The 18,622-nt window shown below is 40.2% G+C and overlaps 1 protein-coding gene across 3 annotated transcripts in view; it reads left to right on the top strand.

Annotated features, from left to right (window-relative positions):
* gpc5c (glypican 5c) overlaps positions 1-18,622 on the top strand; it is a 348,645-nt gene that overhangs the window by 216,197 nt on the left and 113,826 nt on the right. For all 3 annotated transcript variants that reach the window (XM_061979656.2, XM_061979655.2, XM_061979657.2), the window contains one exon: positions 4,377-4,497. In XM_061979656.2, the coding sequence (XP_061835640.1) occupies positions 4,377-4,497 (121 nt within the window). The remainder of the gene's footprint in view (positions 1-4,376; positions 4,498-18,622) is intronic.

The following is an 18,622-nucleotide window of genomic DNA, read 5'->3' as shown; positions in this document are numbered from 1 at the left end:
CAGGAGATTTTAATGGAAGCATTCACATACCATGGTTTATATAGGGCACAGAGTGGGTAGGTACAGGCTGGCGTAGGGGCGTGGTGATTGGCTCATGTGTTACTTAGGAGGTGTTTCCGTCTGTGACGGCATGCTGATACAATTTCGCTGCGCTTGTTGAGGGATGACAGGTCTGGACGGTATATAATAAACAGTTTCTCTTTCAAGCATAGGTTGCATCTTTTATTACCATTATTGTAAGGTGTGCTGGATGCAAGAATTTGCCATGTTATTGAATATTCAACATTATTGTCTTTGAGGTCCCAAATGTGTTTGCTGAGTTCTGTGGTATTCCGCAGGTTTTGGTTCCTGAAAGAAGCCTTGTGATTGTTCCATCCGGTTTTAAACTCTCCCTCGGTTAATCCTACATATGTGTCGGATGTGTTAATGTCCTTGCGTGTTACCTTAGATTGGTAAACAACTGATGTTTGTAAGCACCCCCCGTTGAGAGGGCAATCAGGTTTCTTGCGGCAGTTGCAGCCTTTGTTGGTTTTGGAGTCGCTCTGTCCGGGGGCCGACGGCTCATTTGCAATTGTTTTGTTGTGGTTTGAGATAATTTGTCGTATATTGTTCATACAGCTGTAGCTCAATTTAATGTTGTTCTTGTTGAATACTTTTCTTAGGGTGTTGTCTTTTGGGGAAGTGTTTGTCGATCAGAGTGAGGAATTTGTGGCCAATGTTAGTTGAGACGTTTTTGCTGTATGGGGGGTTGTACCAGATGATGTTGTTTCGTTTTCTGTTCTCTTTTGGTTGGTTTCCTGGCGTGGGTTCATAGGTGAGGGTGAAATTGTATCCGCTTTCATCAAGTGCTTTTTGGTACGGGGGGGTTGCTTGGTCAAATTCAGCTTTGCTAGATGACAGCATCGATAGCCTTTTATTAATTCCGGTAGGTATTCTTTTCGTGGTGGTGGGTGGGTGGTTGCTGTCATGGTGCACGTATTGGAGTGTTGTGTTGGATTTCGTGAATGGTTGGTAGCTGTTATTTCTCAGGTTGAAAGTGACGTCGAGGAAGTTGACGGTTTGCTTGTTGGCTTCAGTCGTGATCCGTAGGCCGTTCTCTTTGAAAATTTGGCATATGCGCTTCTTGGTATTCTCGCTGCTCCTTGGCGAGGCGCGACACACTGCCAGTCCGTCATCACGGTAAATACCAAGGTTCAGGTTGAGGCTAGCGAGCTGGGAGAGGAGGAAACTCCCAACGAGTTCACACGTTTCTGCTCCGTCAAAACTTCCCATAGTGACGTCAAATGTTGAATTGTTCTTTTTTTGCCATGGTGTACTGTTGTGGATGAGTATGGAGTTTTTTGCGTGGATGATGATGTTTCTTTCGTTGCCTGTGATTGAGTCGTACTCTGAGGCGAAGTGTAGTGCTTGAGTCAGTAGGTCTTGCGTGATGGAAGGGTAAAATTCTTCGATATCGAAGGAGATAAAGTTGTGCTGTTGTTTGTCTTGGATGTTGTTAAACCATTTGATTACTGCTGCTGTATTTCTCCATTGGGTGAGTGGTGTTTTGCCCTTGATTTTTGTGTTGACTCTGTCCAGGATTATTTTGCTGATTTTTCCTATTTCAGATTTAGTTGGGTTTATTAGTCGGCATGTTGGGTTATTTGCGAAGTTGGGTTTGTGGTCCTTCAATGTGATGAAGGCTTCCTTGTTGGCTGTGGCGTCCACCCTGTCCTCAATGTCCAGTTCAGCCGCGATCCTTTTATTTTCCAGGTGGATGTTCTGTAAAGTGTTGGGTTGTGCTTTTTTGTACGATTTGGTGATGCTTCTGTTCAGTAAGGTGTTATGTTCTGGTATGTCCATTCTGTAGAAGTTTGTGGTTTTATCGGCGGCTATGATGAGGTTGTTTACTTTCTTGATGCGCTCCTTGTCATTTTTCAGCTTGGTGAGGAGTGGGTTGCGGACTGGCTTGAATTTGACTGATTGTATCATTTTGAGCATGTCGTTCTCCAAAAAATCCTTTAGTTCCTCAACTGTGGGTGGGTTCTTGGTAGATTTGAATCCGTAAGTTTTCTTTTGCGTTCCTTTTGTTTCAGGGTGGAGGAAAAAATGTGCTTTCCACCGCATCCTTCTTAGGAAGTGTTCCGTCTTTTCTATGAGCCTTAGCCTGTAGTCATTCTGCGCGGGTATGGGAATGTTCTTCGTGGAGTAGTCGATGTTGAATTTTTCCATTTCTGATCGTCGTACAGTGCTCAACAAATGTCAATTTGGAGCGGAATATAGGGAGAGTTTAAAACCAGATGGAACAATCACAAGGCTTCTTTCAGGAACCAAAACCTGCGGAATACCACAGAACTCAGCAAACACATTTGGGACCTCAAAGACAATAATGTTGAATATTCAATAACATTGCAAATTCTTGCATCCAGCACACCTTACAATAGTGGTAATAAAAGATGCAACCTATGCTTGAAAGAGAAACTGTTTATTATATACCGTCCAGACCTGTCATCCCTCAACAAGCGCAGCGAAATTGTATCAGCATGCCGTCACAGACGGAAACACCTCCTAGGTAACACATGAGCCAATCACCACACCCCTACGCCAGCCTGTACCTACCCACTCTGTGCCCTATATAAACCATGGTATGTGAATGCTTCCATTAAAATCTCCTGATGATTGAGGGAACCCCTCATGAAACAGGCCTGTAGAGATGAAGTAGTCTTGTGATTTTTCCCACACATACATATATATATATATATATATATATATATATATATATATATATATATATATATATATATATATATATATACAAATAAGAGAAATACTTGAATTTCAGTGTTCATTTATTTACACATATACACACACATAACACTCATCTACTCATTGTTGAGTTAAGGGTTGAATTGTCCATCCTTGTTCTATTCTCTGTCACTCTATTTCTAACCATGCTGAACACCCTCTCTGATGATGCATTCTGCTTAGTCTCCTTGTTGTGTGCGCAGTTGTGCACTGCACTCTCTAAAAGCCCTAGATGTTATAGTCACATATGCATGTACAGTAGATGGCAGTATTGTCCTGTTTAAGAGTGTCACAACATTGCTGTTTACGGCAGACGAACTGCTTTACGGTAGACGAAAACGTGACTGCTGCTGTTGTGTGTTGTTGCCGCGCTGGGAGGACGTTAATGAAACTGCCTAACAATAAACCCACATAAGAAACCAAGAACAATTATAACGTGATTGGGAAGGCACGCTGTTTATATTGTGGGAAAGCGGATGTGAAAACAGGCTGTCGACACGTCACTCAGGTCCGCATGGAGCTGGAGGGGGCGTGGCCTCCAGCTCCGCCTGAATTTCGGGAGATTTTTGTGAGAAAATTTGTCCCGGGAGGTTTTCGGGAGGGGCCCTGAATTTCGGGAGTCTCCCGGAAAATCCGGGAGGGTTGGCAAGTATGATTTCGCCTAACCCTATAAACCATCTCCAATACAAGATGAGCTTCCTTTCCTTATAGAAGGAAAAACAAACAGAAATATTGTATAAAGCAATACAATATAATGTAATAATAATATTTACCTGGGAGAGTGGACTTCTAAGAACAGCTCTACGCTCGAATTGCTTCACAAATGTCTTTCTTCCCATGGTTGGAAAAACAAAGTGATGTCGATCTCCAGCTGTGAGCTAATTCATGTTAGCGAGTCAGAGCAGATCTTACAGGGTTCACTGTGACATCTTTTTTTTACACCAACTAATTGATTATTATAAGACACTGAAATTGTGATGTCAGGTCAGAGACAGGTGTGCTGCAGGTGTGGCCACAGTCTGCACGTCTGATGTCGCTCACCTGAATGCTCGGGGAGGTTTTGCGTCTGCTCACACATGAAAAGTTCGAGGGAACATCGGTGCAGATCCCCTGGACTCTAGAAAGAGGTTCCGCAGCCTCCGAAGCAGAACCTCTAGGTTCTGTAACAGCTTCTTCCCTCAAGCCGTAAGACTCTTCAACGCATCATAATTAAATTATCCCCTCAACTCCCCCCAAAATGGATTAACTCGCTGGAATAAAAAAGACAATATAACATACATCCATAAACATGGACGCATGTGGAAAAAGTGCAATATATTTATCTGTACAGTAATCTATTTATTTATTTATATATATTTATGTAATTTTTTTTATTGTATATATATATTTATATATTATTTATGTATATTTATTTATTTATATATGCACCTTATAGCTTTTTTATCCTGCACTACCATGAGCTTATGTAACGAAATTTTGTTCTTATTTGTGCTGTAATGTTCAAATTTGAATGACAATAAAAAGGAAGTCTAAGTCTTCAAGTGGTGGTTCCCCTGTATATAAATCACATATATAAACTTTTGTCTTCACAGTTACACTGGCAGAGTGGTAGGAAATGGTCTGCATGCTCAGAGACAGAATCCTGAGGTCAAAGTTCGCATCCCGAACCTCGCACTCGCCGAAGTTAAGGAGAGGCTGGAAACCTTCAACCAGGTAACGATGCTTCACCTCATTGGCTGTTGACTTCCTGTTGCTTCCCATTGAACTGTGTTGAAGTAGTTGCAGTCGTGGTCAAAAGTTTACATACACTTGTAAAGAACATAATGTCATGGCTTTCTTGAGTTTCCAATCATTTCTACAACTCTTGGTTTTTTTTAGTGATAGAGTGATTGGAGCACATACTTGTTGGTCACAAAAAACATTCATGAAGTTTGGTTCTTTTGTGATTTTATTATGGGTCTACTGGAAATGTGACCAAAAGGTATACATACAGCAATGTTAATATTTGGTTACATGTCCCTTGGCAAGTTTCACTGCAATAAGGCGCTTTTGGTAGCCATCCACAAGCTTCTGGCAAGCTTCTGCTTGAATTTGTGACCACTCCTCTTGACAAAATTGGTGCAGTTCAGCTAAATTTGTTGGTTTTCTGACATGGACTTGTTTCTTCAGCATTGTCCACACGTTTAAGTCAGGACATTGGGAAGGCCATTCTAAAACCTTCATTCTAGCCTGATTTAGCCACTTTTGACGTGTGTCAGGGGTCATTGTCCTGTTGGAACACCCAACTGCGCCCAAGACCCAACCTCCGGGCTGATGATTTTAGGTAGTCCTGAAGAATTTGGAGGTAATCCTCCTTTTTCATTGTCCCATTTACTCTCTGTAAAGCACCAGTTCCATTGGCAGCAAAACAGGCCAAGAGCATAATACTACCACCACCATGCTTGACGGTAGGTATAGTGTTCCTGGGATTAAAGGCCTCACCTTTTCTCCTCCAAACATATTGCTGGGTATTGTGGCCAAACAGCTCAATTTTTCTTTCATCTGACCACAGAACTTTCCTCCAGACGGTCTTACCTTTTTCCATGTGACCACTACCGTACGTATGTACCAAGATGGCTGACTGTTTTGGACCGTTGTTAATCACCACAATCACCGTTAGTCTCACTTTGTCCCTTGATGTGTTTGTGTGCAATGAACAGTCCTCACAAACAACACTTCAATAGCCCAAACACTTCTTTCCGAGAGAGACCGATATGGGGGGCAAATGAATGGCGCTGAAGATAAAAGTGAGACTGACAAAAAAATGGAAGGACTGCCGACAGAAAGATGAGACGGCGGGATCAAAAGGTCAGCGTTGAGTGAGAGAAAAGGCCGAGATGACACCAGCCGCTTCAAAGTGACTGTTTGTCATGGAGATGGGCTTCAGGCCTGAATAGAACCCAGAAGAAAAGGGCCATTTCACACAGTCCCTAGAGGGCATTTGTGGCCACGGACCGACAGGATTTGGTTCCCCTCTGAACATCCAAAGATAGTGCAAAGGAATTTCTCTGTTCTGTATCGACATCTTCTGTTTTATTGGCCCTCTCCAGCGCACCACAACTATCTGGCTTGCTTTGATCTGATGTGCTCCTCCAGCTCTCTTAAACAACACCCTTTCCTCCTCTCTCCTTCCTTCACGTGCTCGAAGGTGTCTCAGTCCAACCTCCTGTCTGTTGTGACACTGACATCTCAAGATGGTTCCTCACGTCCCAGTGCGCAAAGTGGCTGTCAAGTACTCAGTCGTCATGGTTACCGCGCACATTTGGGGCGGGTGTTGTTGACATGAACAGGGACCACCTTGAATCTCAACCAGGTGGCGGAGCTTTGTGTTCATGGCAGATAGGAGCAAGAAATCAGATTGTTAACCTGCATAATGTGGCAGCCTTGGCACCTCCGGAATACTTAAGTGTCCCCAAGTGCACCACCGCATTTTTATTATCGTCTTTGCAACCTTTGACATGTGCTGCACTTTCCTTATGCCCAAAAAAAGTTAGGTCCAAACTTAGCTTTAATTATGCAAATATTTTCATGTAGTCAGTTGATGTGATACCATTAGTAGTTTATTTAGCTTGTGATGTATTGCCTTAGACTACATAAGTGACTAAAATCTGATATTTTTGAGATCTGATTTTTTTCCAGCTGACTGTTTACACTGCAAGTCAATTAACCAACGATAAATGAAAATTAATGTCAGTAAGTTTTCCGGTGTGGATGCGCAATGCTTCAAGAGCATTCACGATATTCGGCGCTTTTAGCGGCCATGTGCGTTTGCACCGTGGCGGAATGAAAAGAAAGGGAGGAATCATCTTGTCCTCATTATCGTATTTTTCGGACTATAAGGCGCACTTAAAATCCTTTCATTTTCTCAAACCGCAACAGTGCGCTTTATAACCTGGTGCGCCTAATGTACAGAATAAATCTGGTTGTGCTCACCGACCTCGAAGCTACTTTATTTGGTACATGGTGTTATGATAAGTGTGACCAGCATACTTGCCAACCTTGAGACCTTCGAATTCGGGAAATTGGGTGGGGGCGTAGTTGGGGGGGGGGTGGTGTTTGGTGGTAGCGGGGGTGTATATTGTAGCCCGGAAGAGTTAGGGATGCAAGGGATTCTGGGTATTTGTTCTGTTGTGTTTATGTTGTGTTACGGTGCTGATGTTCTCCCGAAATGTGTTTGTCATTCTTGTTTGGTGTGGGTTCACAGTGTGGCGCATATTTGTAACAGTGTTAAAGTTGTTGGGGCGGTATAGCTCGGTTGGTAGAGTGGCCGTGCCAGCAACTTGAGGGTTCCAGGTTCGATTCCAGCTTCCGCCATCCTAGTCACTGCCGTTGTGTCCTTGGGCAAGATACTTTACCCACCTGCTCCCAGTACCACCCACACTGGTTTAAAATGTAACTTAGATATTGGGTTTCACTATGTAAAGCGCTTTGAGTCACTAGAGAAAAGTGCTATATAAATATAATTCACTTCACTTCACTTGTTTATGCCGCCACCCTCAGTGTGACCTGTATGGCTGTTGATCAAGTATGTCTTGCAGTCACTTTCATGTATATACAGAAGCCGCATACAACATGTGAATGGGCCGGCATGCTGTTTGTATGGTGAAAAAGCGGACGCGTCGACAGGTTGTAGAGGACGCTAATTTTGTTGTCCAGGAGAAATTCGGAAGAATGGTTGCCCCGGGAGATTTTCGGGAGGGGCCCTGAAATTCGGGAGTCTCCCGGAAAAATCGTGAGGGTTGGCAAGTATGGTAACCAGTAGATGGCAGTCACACATAAGAGATATGTGTATACTGCAATAGGACTCAAGTAAACAACACCAACACTTTAAATGTTCCATTGAAAATAGAGAACATTACACACGGCGCTCAAAAATCTGTCAAAATGTTTTGGTACGACTTTGGTGAGCTATGAAGCCGCACCGCTTGATGGATTGTCGGAGCATTACAGCTACCATAGTCAGACGTACTGTGCTTCAACATACGATATTATTATGGTGTGTGGACAATGACCACAAAATGGCACCTATTAGCAGACATATTATCTGGCGTTTTGTTTTGCAATATCAATGCAAAACCAACTTTTCTTACCTTCTGGTACCTGCTGATGTGTATTTGGGATCTGCATATGTCCTGAAAATTTGCGCGCATCCGCCATTATAGTCCGTGCCGACAACGTAGTCCATAAGCTTCTTCTTTTTCTCTATCTTCTTGTTATGGGACATTCATCCTCCGCTGTTGCCATTTCTAATATAAAGTAGTGTAAAGTTCTTACTTATATCTGTCAGTAGACTCGCTATGGAAGCGCAAAAAAGTACCGGTGTAGTGAGTTATATTATTCACCCAAGTTATTAGAAAGTTCCTTTCGGACTGTTTTTCACGGGACACATTTCGGGCGTTGTTGTTGCACTAGTGAGCCACGGATGAGGAGATGCTGCTCCGTTATTGATTGAAGTAAAGTCTGAATGTCATTAAAAGAGTTAGCTCCATCTTTTGACACTTCTTCCACCTCCCATCCTTGCACGCTACTTTTATTTAACTTGGAGATTTAAACATTTTCATTTCAATTACAACTTCAAAATACACGAGAATCACAAGTTTATTGCATTTGAAAAGATATACGTGTTTTATTTTTATCTATTATTAAATCAATGTTTAATTTGGTCTCATAAAAATAATGGCAAGACTATCGTTAATCGGCAATAATTTGTTGTTATAATTTATCATCAAGCAAAATGTGTTATGGGCCTCGTGCACACAAAGTACATTGCTGAAAGAAATGAGTGGTCTTAGGAGGCCATTTCTGCCATGACCATGTTGCTGTGTGACATCTCATATCTAATACATCTGTGACATCTCATATCTAATACATCTGGCTGTGCAAAGGTGTGTGTGAGTGCCAAGAAGGGATGGTTGTGTTGTTTGTGTGTCTATGTGTATGACGTGCGCTAACACACCAGCTTTCTGTCACACTGTGTCGCATACAATCTTAGAGTGTGTGTGTGTGTGTGTGTGTGTGTGTGTGTGTGTGTGTGTGTGTGTGTGTGTGTGTGTGTGTGTGTGTGTGTGTGTGTGTGTGTGTGTGTGTGTGTGTGTGTGTGTGTGTGTGTGTGTGTGTGTAGCATAAATGTATGTGTATAACATATATGTGTGTGTAACAGATATATGTGTGTGTGTAGCATATATGTGTGTGGGAAGCATATACGTGCCTGTGTAGCATATGTGTGTGCATGTAGCATATATGTGTGTGTGTGTAGCATATACGTGTGTGTAGCATATACGTGTGTGTAGCATATATGTGTGTGTAGCATTTGCATGTGTGTAGCATATATGTGTGTGTGAAGCATATATGTGTGTGTTTAGCATATACGTGTGTAGCATATACAGTTTGTGTGTGTGTAGCATATATATGTGTGTATGCAGCATATATATGTGTGAGTGTAGCATATATGTGTGTGCGTGTAGCATATATACGTGTGTGTAGCATATATATGTGTGTGTGTAGCATATGTGTGCGTGTAGCATATGTGTGTGTGTGTGTAGCATATATGTGTATATGTAGCGTATACGTGAGTGTGTAGCATATATGTGTGTGTGTAGCATATACGTGTGTATGTGTAGCATCTATGTGTGTGTGTAGAATATACGTGTGTGTAGCAGAAAGTGTGTGAGTGTAGCATATAAGTGTGTGTGTAGCATATAAGTGTGTGTGTAGCATATATACGTGTGTGTGTAGCATATATATGTGTGTGTGTGTAGCGTATACGTGTGTGTAGCATATACGTGTGTGTGTAGCATATGTGTGTGTGTGTGTAGCATATATATGTGTGTGTAGCATATATTTGTGTGTGTAGCATATACGTGTGTGTGTGTAGCATATACGTGTGTGTAGCATATAAGTGTGTGTGTAGCATATACGTGTGTATGTGTAGCATCTATGTGTGAGTGTAGCATATAAGTGTGTGTGTAGCATATAAGTGTGTGTGTAGCATATATACGTGTGTGTGTAGCATATACGTGTTTGTAGCATATAAGTGTGTGTGTAGCATATACGTGTGTAGGTGTAGCATCTATGTGTGAGTGTAGCATATAAGTGTGTGTGTAGCATATAAGTGTGTGTGTAGCATATATGTGTGTGTGTGTAGCGTATACGTGTGTGTGTAGCGTATACGTGTGTGTGTAGCATATACGTGTGTGAGTGTAGCATATGTGTGTGTAGCATATATTTGTGTGTGTAGCATATACGTGTGTGTGTAGCATATACGTGTGTGTAGCATATATGTGTGTGTGTACCATGTATATATATATATATATGTATATATGTGTGTGTGTGTAGAATATAAGTGTGTGTGTGTAGCATATATACGTGTGTGTGAAGCATATACGTGTGTGTGTGTAGCATATACTTGTGTGTGTGTGTAGCATACACGTGTGTGTAGCATATGTGTGTGTGTGTAGCACATATTTGTGTGGGTGTAGCATATATGTGTGTGTAGCATATACGTGTGTAGCAAATATGTGTGTGTTTACCATGTTTATATATATATATATATATATATATATATATATGTATATATACACAATATATATGTGTGTGTGTAGCATGTATATGTGTGTGTAGCATATATATATGTGGGTGTAGCATATATGTGTGTGTAGCATATATGTGTGCGTGTAGCATATATATATGTGTGTGTGTGTGTAGCATATATGTGTGTGTGTGTGTGTGTGTAGCATATGCGCGTGTGTATAGCATATATGTGTGTGTAACAGATATATGTGTGTGTGTAGCATATATGTGTGTGGGAAGCATATACGTGCCTGTGTAGCATATGTGTGTGCATGTAGCATATATGTGTGTGTGTGTAGCATATATGTGTGTGTAGCATATACGTGTGTGTAGCATATATGTGTGTGTAGCATTTGCATGTGTGTAGCATATATGTGTGTGTGAAGCATATATGTGTGTGTTTAGCATATACGTGTGTAGCATATACAGTTTGTGTGTGTGTAGCATATATATGTGTGTATGCAGCATATATATGTGTGAGTGTAGCATATATGTGTGTGCGTGTAGCATATATACGTGTGTGTAGCATATATATGTGTGCGTGTAGCATATGTGTGTGTGTGTGTAGCATATATGTGTATATGTAGCGTATACGTGAGTGTGTAGCATATATGTGTGTGTGTAGCATATACGTGTGTAGGTGTAGCATATATGTGTGTGTGTAGAATATACGTGTGTGTAGCAGAAAGTGTGTGAGTGTAGCATATAAGTGTGTGTGTAGCATATAAGTGTGTGTGTAGCATATATACGTGTGTGTGTAGCATATATATGTGTGTGAGTGTAGCGTATACGTGTGTGTAGCATATACGTGTGTGTGTAGCATATGTGTGTGTGTGTGTAGCATATATATGTGTGTGTAGCATATATTTGTGTGTGTAGCATATACGTGTGTGTGTGTAGCATATACGTGTGTGTAGCATATAAGTGTGTGTGTAGCATATATGTGTGTATGTGTAGCATCTATGTGTGAGTGTAGCATATAAGTGTGTGTGTAGCATATAAGTGTGTGTGTAGCATATATACGTGTGTGTGTAGCATATACGTGTTTGTAGCATATAAGTGTGTGTGTAGCATATACGTGTGTAGGTGTAGCATCTATGTGTGAGTGTAGCATATAAGTGTGTGTGTAGCATATAAGTGTGTGTGTAGCATATATGTGTGTGTGTGTAGCGTATACGTGTGTGTGTAGCGTATACGTGTGTGTGTAGCATATACGTGTGTGAGTGTAGCATATGTGTGTGTAGCATATATTTGTGTGTGTAGCATATACGTGTGTGTGTAGCATATACGTGTGTGTAGCATATATGTGTGTGTGTACCATGTATATATATATATATATATGTATATATGTGTGTGTGTGTAGAATATAAGTGTGTGTGTGTAGCATATATACGTGTGTGTGAAGCATATACGTGTGTGTGTGTAGCATATACTTGTGTGTGTGTGTAGCATACACGTGTGTGTAGCATATGTGTGTGTGTGTAGCACATATTTGTGTGGGTGTAGCATATATGTGTGTGTAGCATATACGTGTGTAGCAAATATGTGTGTGTTTACCATGTTTATATATATATATATATATATATATATATATATATATATATATATATATATATATATATATATGTATATATACACAATATATATGTGTGTGTGTAGCATGTATATGTGTGTGTAGCATATATATATGTGGGTGTAGCATATATGTGTGTGTAGCATATATGTGTGTGTGTAGCATATACGTGTGTGTAGCATATATGTGTGTGTAGCATTTGCATGTGTGTAGCATATATGTGTGTGTGAAGCATATATGTGTGTGTTTAGCATATACGTGTGTAGCATATACAGTTTGTGTGTGTGTAGCATATATATGTGTGTATGCAGCATATATATGTGTGAGTGTAGCATATATGTGTGTGCGTGTAGCATATATACGTGTGTGTAGCATATATATGTGTGTGTGTAGCATATGTGTGCGTGTAGCATATGTGTGTGTGTGTGTAGCATATATGTGTATATGTAGCGTATACGTGAGTGTGTAGCATATATGTGTGTGTGTAGCATATACGTGTGTATGTGTAGCATCTATGTGTGTGTGTAGAATATACGTGTGTGTAGCAGAAAGTGTGAGTGTAGCATATAAGTGTGTGTGTAGCATATAAGTGTGTGTGTAGCATATATACGTGTGTGTGTAGCATATATATGTGTGTGTGTGTAGCGTATACGTGTGTGTAGCATATACGTGTGTGTGTAGCATATGTGTGTGTGTGTGTAGCATATATATGTGTGTGTAGCATATATTTGTGTGTGTAGCATATACGTGTGTGTGTAGCATATACGTGTGTGTAGCATATAAGTGTGTGTGTAGCATATATGTGTGTATGTGTAGCATCTATGTGTGAGTGTAGCATATAAGTGTGTGTGTAGCATATAAGTGTGTGTGTAGCATATATACGTGTGTGTGTAGCATATACGTGTTTGTAGCATATAAGTGTGTGTGTAGCATATACGTGTGTAAGTGTAGCATCTATGTGTGAGTGTAGCATATAAGTGTGTGTGTAGCATATAAGTGTGTGTGTAGCATATATGTGTGTGTGTGTAGCGTATACGTGTGTGTGTAGCGTATACGTGTGTGTGTAGCATATACGTGTGTGAGTGTAGCATATGTGTGTGTAGCATATATTTGTGTGTGTAGCATATACGTGTGTGTGTAGCATATACGTGTGTGTAGCATATATGTGTGTGTGTACCATGTATATATATATATATATATGTATATATGTGTGTGTGTGTAGAATATAAGTGTGTGTGTAGCATATATACGTGTGTGTGAAGCATATACGTGTGTGTGTGTAGCATATACGTGTGTGTGTGTGTAGCATACACGTGTGTGTAGCATATGTGTGTGTGTAGCACATATTTGTGTGGGTGTAGCATATATGTGTGTGTAGCATATACGTGTGTAGCAAATATGTGTGTGTTTACCATGTTTATATATATATATATATATATATATGTATATATACACAATATATATGTGTGTGTGTAGCATGTATATGTGTGTGTAGCATATATATATGTGGGTGTAGCATATATGTGTGTGTAGCATATATGTGTGTGTGTAGCATATATATATGTGTGTGTGTGTGTAGCATATATGTGTGTGTGTTTGTGTGTGTGTAGCATATGCGCGTGTGTGTAGCATATATGTGTGTGTAGTGTGTGTGTGTGTGTGTGTGTGTGTAGCAACACGCTCAACTAAGGTGTGCTTTACACAGCAGAAAGGTTTATAAGGTGGATGACACAGTTAACACAGAGTATCTATAAAAAGGATAGTTAATGGAGTTATAGTTGTCTGTTTCCTCCATCATCCGTCTCCCTCTGCGTCTGATAATACTGCTAACGTGAACAATAAATGTCTCAAAGTGGATTTTTGATTCCCAGCCAGACGTCCAGCTGTTTATTACAGGCATTCTTCCACAATGGTCGACTTGTTTCCATTGCCGTATTAAAACCAGATGATTTGTCAATTTATAATTCAGTCCGCGGCGAGACGAAGGAGGACAAATCGGGTTATTTTCTGCTCCTCTGACACGCAGATACACCACGATGAAGCCACAATTGGACGCACTCCAGGAGAACACAAGAAAAAGGCCAGTTGTGTGTGATTGATGAGATTGACGTGTGTGTTGGCCGGTGGCCCAGCCAGGTCCATATCAAAGTGTGTTTAGACACACACACACACACACTCACACACACACTCACTGCAACACAAAGGTGAAGTGTGTGGATCAGCTGCTGCAGGACAGACTGTGTCCTCATGGAAGGTTGGAAGGTGTCTCCATGTCAGCTCTTATCTGTTTTAAAACACACTTTACTGCAGTACAGCTTAGTCTTCTTTCATTTGCCTTTCAAAGCCATAGTTTTACTTTAAAGAAGTAGTAAATACATGTATTACTTTAAAGAAGTAGTAAAGAAATTTCATTACTTTAAAGAAGTAGTAGAAGAGTATATTACTTACTGCTACTACAAACCCCGTTTCCATATGAGTTGGGAAATTGTGTTAGATGTAAATATAAACGGAATACAATGATTTGCAAATCCTTTTCAACCCATATTCAGTTGAATGCACTACAAAGACAACATATTTGATGTTCAAACTCATAAACTTTTTTTTTTTTTTTTTGCAAATAATTAACAACTTAGAATTTCATGGCTGCAACATGTGCCAAAGTAGTTGGGAAAGGGCATGTTCACCACTGTGTTACATGGCCTTTCCTTTTAACAACACTCAGTAAACGTTTGGGAACTGAGGAGACACATTTTTTAAGCTTCTCAGGTGGAATTCTTTCCCATTCTTGCTTGATGTACAGCTTAAGTTGTTCAACAGTCCGGGGGTCTCCGTTGTGGTATTTTAGGCTTCATAATGCGCCACACATTTTCAATGGGAGACAGGTCTGGACTACAGGCAGGCCAGTCTAGTACCCGCACTCTTTTACTATGAAGCCACGTTGATGTAACACGTGGCTTGGCATTGTCTTGCTGAAATAAGCAGGGGCGTCCATGGTAACGTTGCTTGGATGGCAACATATGTTGCTCCAAAACCTGTATGTACCTTTCAGCATTAATGGCGCCTTCACAGATGTGTAAGTTACCCATGTCTTGGGCACTAATACACCCCCATACCATCACACATGCTGGCTTTTCAACTTTGCGCCTTTAACAATCCGGTTGGTTCTTTTCCTCTTTGGTCCGGAGGACACGACGTCCACTGTTTCCAAAAACAATTTGAAATGTGGACTCGTCAGACCACAGAACACTTTTCCACTTTGTATCAGTCCATCTTAGATGAGCTCAGGCCCAGCGAAGCCGACGGCGTTTCTGGGTGTTGTTGATAAACGGTTTTCACCTTGCATAGGAGAGTTTTAACTTGCACTTACAGATGTAGCGACCAACTGTAGTTACTGACAGTGGGTTTCTAAAGTGTTCCTGAGCCCATGTGGTGATATCCTATTGTTGATGCAGTACAGCCTGAGGGATCGAAGGTCACGGGCTTAGCTGCTTACGTGCAGTGATTTCTCCATATTCTCTGAACCCTTTGATGATATTACGGACCGTAGATGGTGAAATCCCTAAATTCCTTTGAATAGCTGGTTGAGAAAGGTTTTTCTTAAACTGTTCAACAATTTGCTCACGCATTTGTTGACAAAGTGGTGACCCTCGCCCCATCCTTGTTTGTGAATGACTGAGCATTTCATGGAATCTACTTTTATACCCAATCATGGCACCCACCTGTTCCCAATTTGCCTGTTCACCTGTGGGATGTTCCAAATAAGTGTTTGATGAGCATTCCTCAACCTTACCAGTATCTATTGCCACCTTTCCCAACTTCTTTGTCACGTGTTGCTGGCATCAAATTCTAAAGTTAATGATTATTTGCCAAAAAAAAATGTTTATCAGTTTGAACATCAAATATGTTGTCTTTGTAGCATATTCAACTGAATATGGGTTGAAAAGGATTTGCAAATCATTGTATTCCGTTTATATTTACATCTAACACAATTTCCCAACTCATATGGAAACGGGGTTTGTACTACATTCAATTATTATACAGTTTTTATATCAATAATAGGTGTTTATTATTATTTATTAAAATAAAACGTAAGCATTATGACTGACCTACTTTTTACTTTAATTGGTTATTTTGCATATTTGATGTTTTGTGTTTGCGCAGGTGTGTGTGTGTGTGTGTGTGTGTGTGTGTGTGTGTGTGTGTGTGTGTGTGTGTGTGTGTGTGTGTTGTCTCCTTGTGTGCAGGCATGTGTGTGTCGTTCGCTAATGTTTAGTCAATAATGATTTTTATTTAGTAGTAGTCGTTGTAGTAGCAGTAAGAGGAGGAGTAGTATTTGTAGTAGTGGTAGTAGTATTGGGTAACACTTTAGTATTGGGAACATATGAACCATTGATTAGTTGCTTATTAACATTCAAATTAGTCATTATTAAGTACTTATTAATAGGGATGTCCGATAATGGCTTTTTGCCGATATCCGATATTCCGATATTGTCCAACTCTTCAATTACCGATACCGATATCAACCGATATATACAGTCGTGGAATTAACACATTATTATGCCTAATTTGGACAACCAGGTATGGTGAAGATAAGGTAAAGGTAAAAATTAATAAAATAAAATAAGATTAATAAATTTAAAACATTTTCTTGAATAAAAAAGAAAGTAAAACAATATAAAAACAGTTACATTGAAACTAGTAATTAATTAAAATGAGTCAAATTAACTGTTAAAGGTTAGTACTATTAGTGGACCAGCAGCACGCACAATCATGTGTGCTTACGGACTGTATCCCTTGCAGACTGTATTGATATATATTGATATGAGAGTGTCCGCCCTGAGATCGGTAGGTTGTGAGTTCAAACCCCGGCCGAGTCATACCAAAGACTATAAAAAAAATGGGACCCATTACCTCCCTGCTTGGCACTCAGCATCAAGGGTTGGAATTGGGGGTTAAATCACCAAAATGATTCCCGGGCGCGGCCACCGCTGCTGCCCACTGCTCCCCTCACCTCCCAGGGGGTGATCAAGGGTGATGGGTCAAATGCAGAGAATAATCTCGCCACACCTAGTGTGTGTGTGACAATCATTGGTACTTTAACTTTAACTTTAACTTTAACTTAATATAATGTAGGAACCAGAATATTAATAACAGAAAGAAACAACCCTTTTGTGTGAATGAGTGTAAATGGGGGAGGAAGGTTTTTTTTGGGGTTGGTGCACTAATTGTAAGTGTGTCTTGTGTTTTTTTATGTTGATTTAATTAAAAAAAAAAACAACAACAAAAAAAACGATACCGATAATTTTTTCCGATATTACATTTTAATGCATTTATCGGCCGGTGGTATCGGCAGGCCGATATTATCGGACTTCTCTACTTATTAATGCCTTATTCTGCATGGCCTTATTGTACAACCAGTAAGCCATTAACTAAGAATCTTCCTTCACCCTAACCCTAACCCTGACCTTATGTTAATTAGCAACTAATTAATGGTTCATATGTTCCCCATAATAAAGTGTTGCCTCGTGTTGTTATTATATAACAGTATAACTATGTATAATTATATATTATTATTATTATTGTTATTTTTATTTATAATGAATTTATAATTTATAATTGAACCAAATAATTCTTTATATTCTGATTTTTTAAATTCAATTTAAACAATGTGTACTTTTTATGACTTGTACTAAACGTATTTTGCGTGTGTCCAAAAAATAATCAAACTTAACTGTTGAAAAATGCTCCGAATTTTCTCAGAATGCAAGAAAACTAGGGTAACTGTAAAATACGAAATTGATGTGTTTTCTGCGGGTGACAAAGCGCCTCAAACAGCAAAGTAAAGTCAAAAAAAGGCAGTGAACATTTCTGCTTCAAGGCAGTCACGTCCTGACGATGCACTATTTGGTGTTGTTTTTATAAAACCGCAACACGAACACCTCACGCACTCTCCACAAATTGTAGGTCGCTTACTTGCTGCAATGAAGAACAAGTCAACCACATGTACACACTCCAGCTCCAGTCCGTCCTGACAGTTGAACTGGCGTGATTGACTTGTGATGGTTTCATGTCACGGACAGTTAGCAGCACAAGTCTGTTCCTGCTCCAGTTCAGAGGGTGTGGACGTTATTTGAACACGCTCCGGGGTTGACTGTGTAGAGAGGCTCCTTTTAGTACTTGTTGACTTTGTCTTTGGTCGCACAAGGAAAGTCATGAGCCTGGACATGTTTAGCACTCACATGTGTTGGGAAATATTACAAAAAAAACCTCAGTACAGTGATACCTGGGTTTACAAGTTGAACTGGATCTTTAACGGAGCTCGTAACCCAAAGCGTACTTCTACATAACTAATATTGTATAACAACAATACAATAGATTGTAGCACAGCCAACAACAGTATATTTATGAAGTCATGTCATAATAATGTACACAATTTAATGTACAAAATGTATCTCCTTGTATGTCTACTTCTCCGTCAAATACACCATCAGCAGTCCCTCCCTATTTTGATGGATAAATGTCCTCCATTTATAAATTTGCATGGTGCAGACTGCCTCGCCAAGTGAGCTAAACACACATCTCGGTCGAGTTTTTGATGATTTCTTTCTTTAAAGGCCTACTGAAATGCGATTTTCTTATTTAAACGGGGATAGCAGG

The sequence above is a fragment of the Nerophis lumbriciformis genome, linkage group LG19 (genome assembly GCF_033978685.3).
Source record: "Nerophis lumbriciformis linkage group LG19, RoL_Nlum_v2.1, whole genome shotgun sequence".
Lineage (NCBI taxonomy): Eukaryota > Metazoa > Chordata > Actinopteri > Syngnathiformes > Syngnathidae > Nerophis > Nerophis lumbriciformis.
The sequence above is the reverse complement of the archived record's forward strand: the minus strand, read 5'-3'. Positions and strand labels throughout refer to the sequence as shown.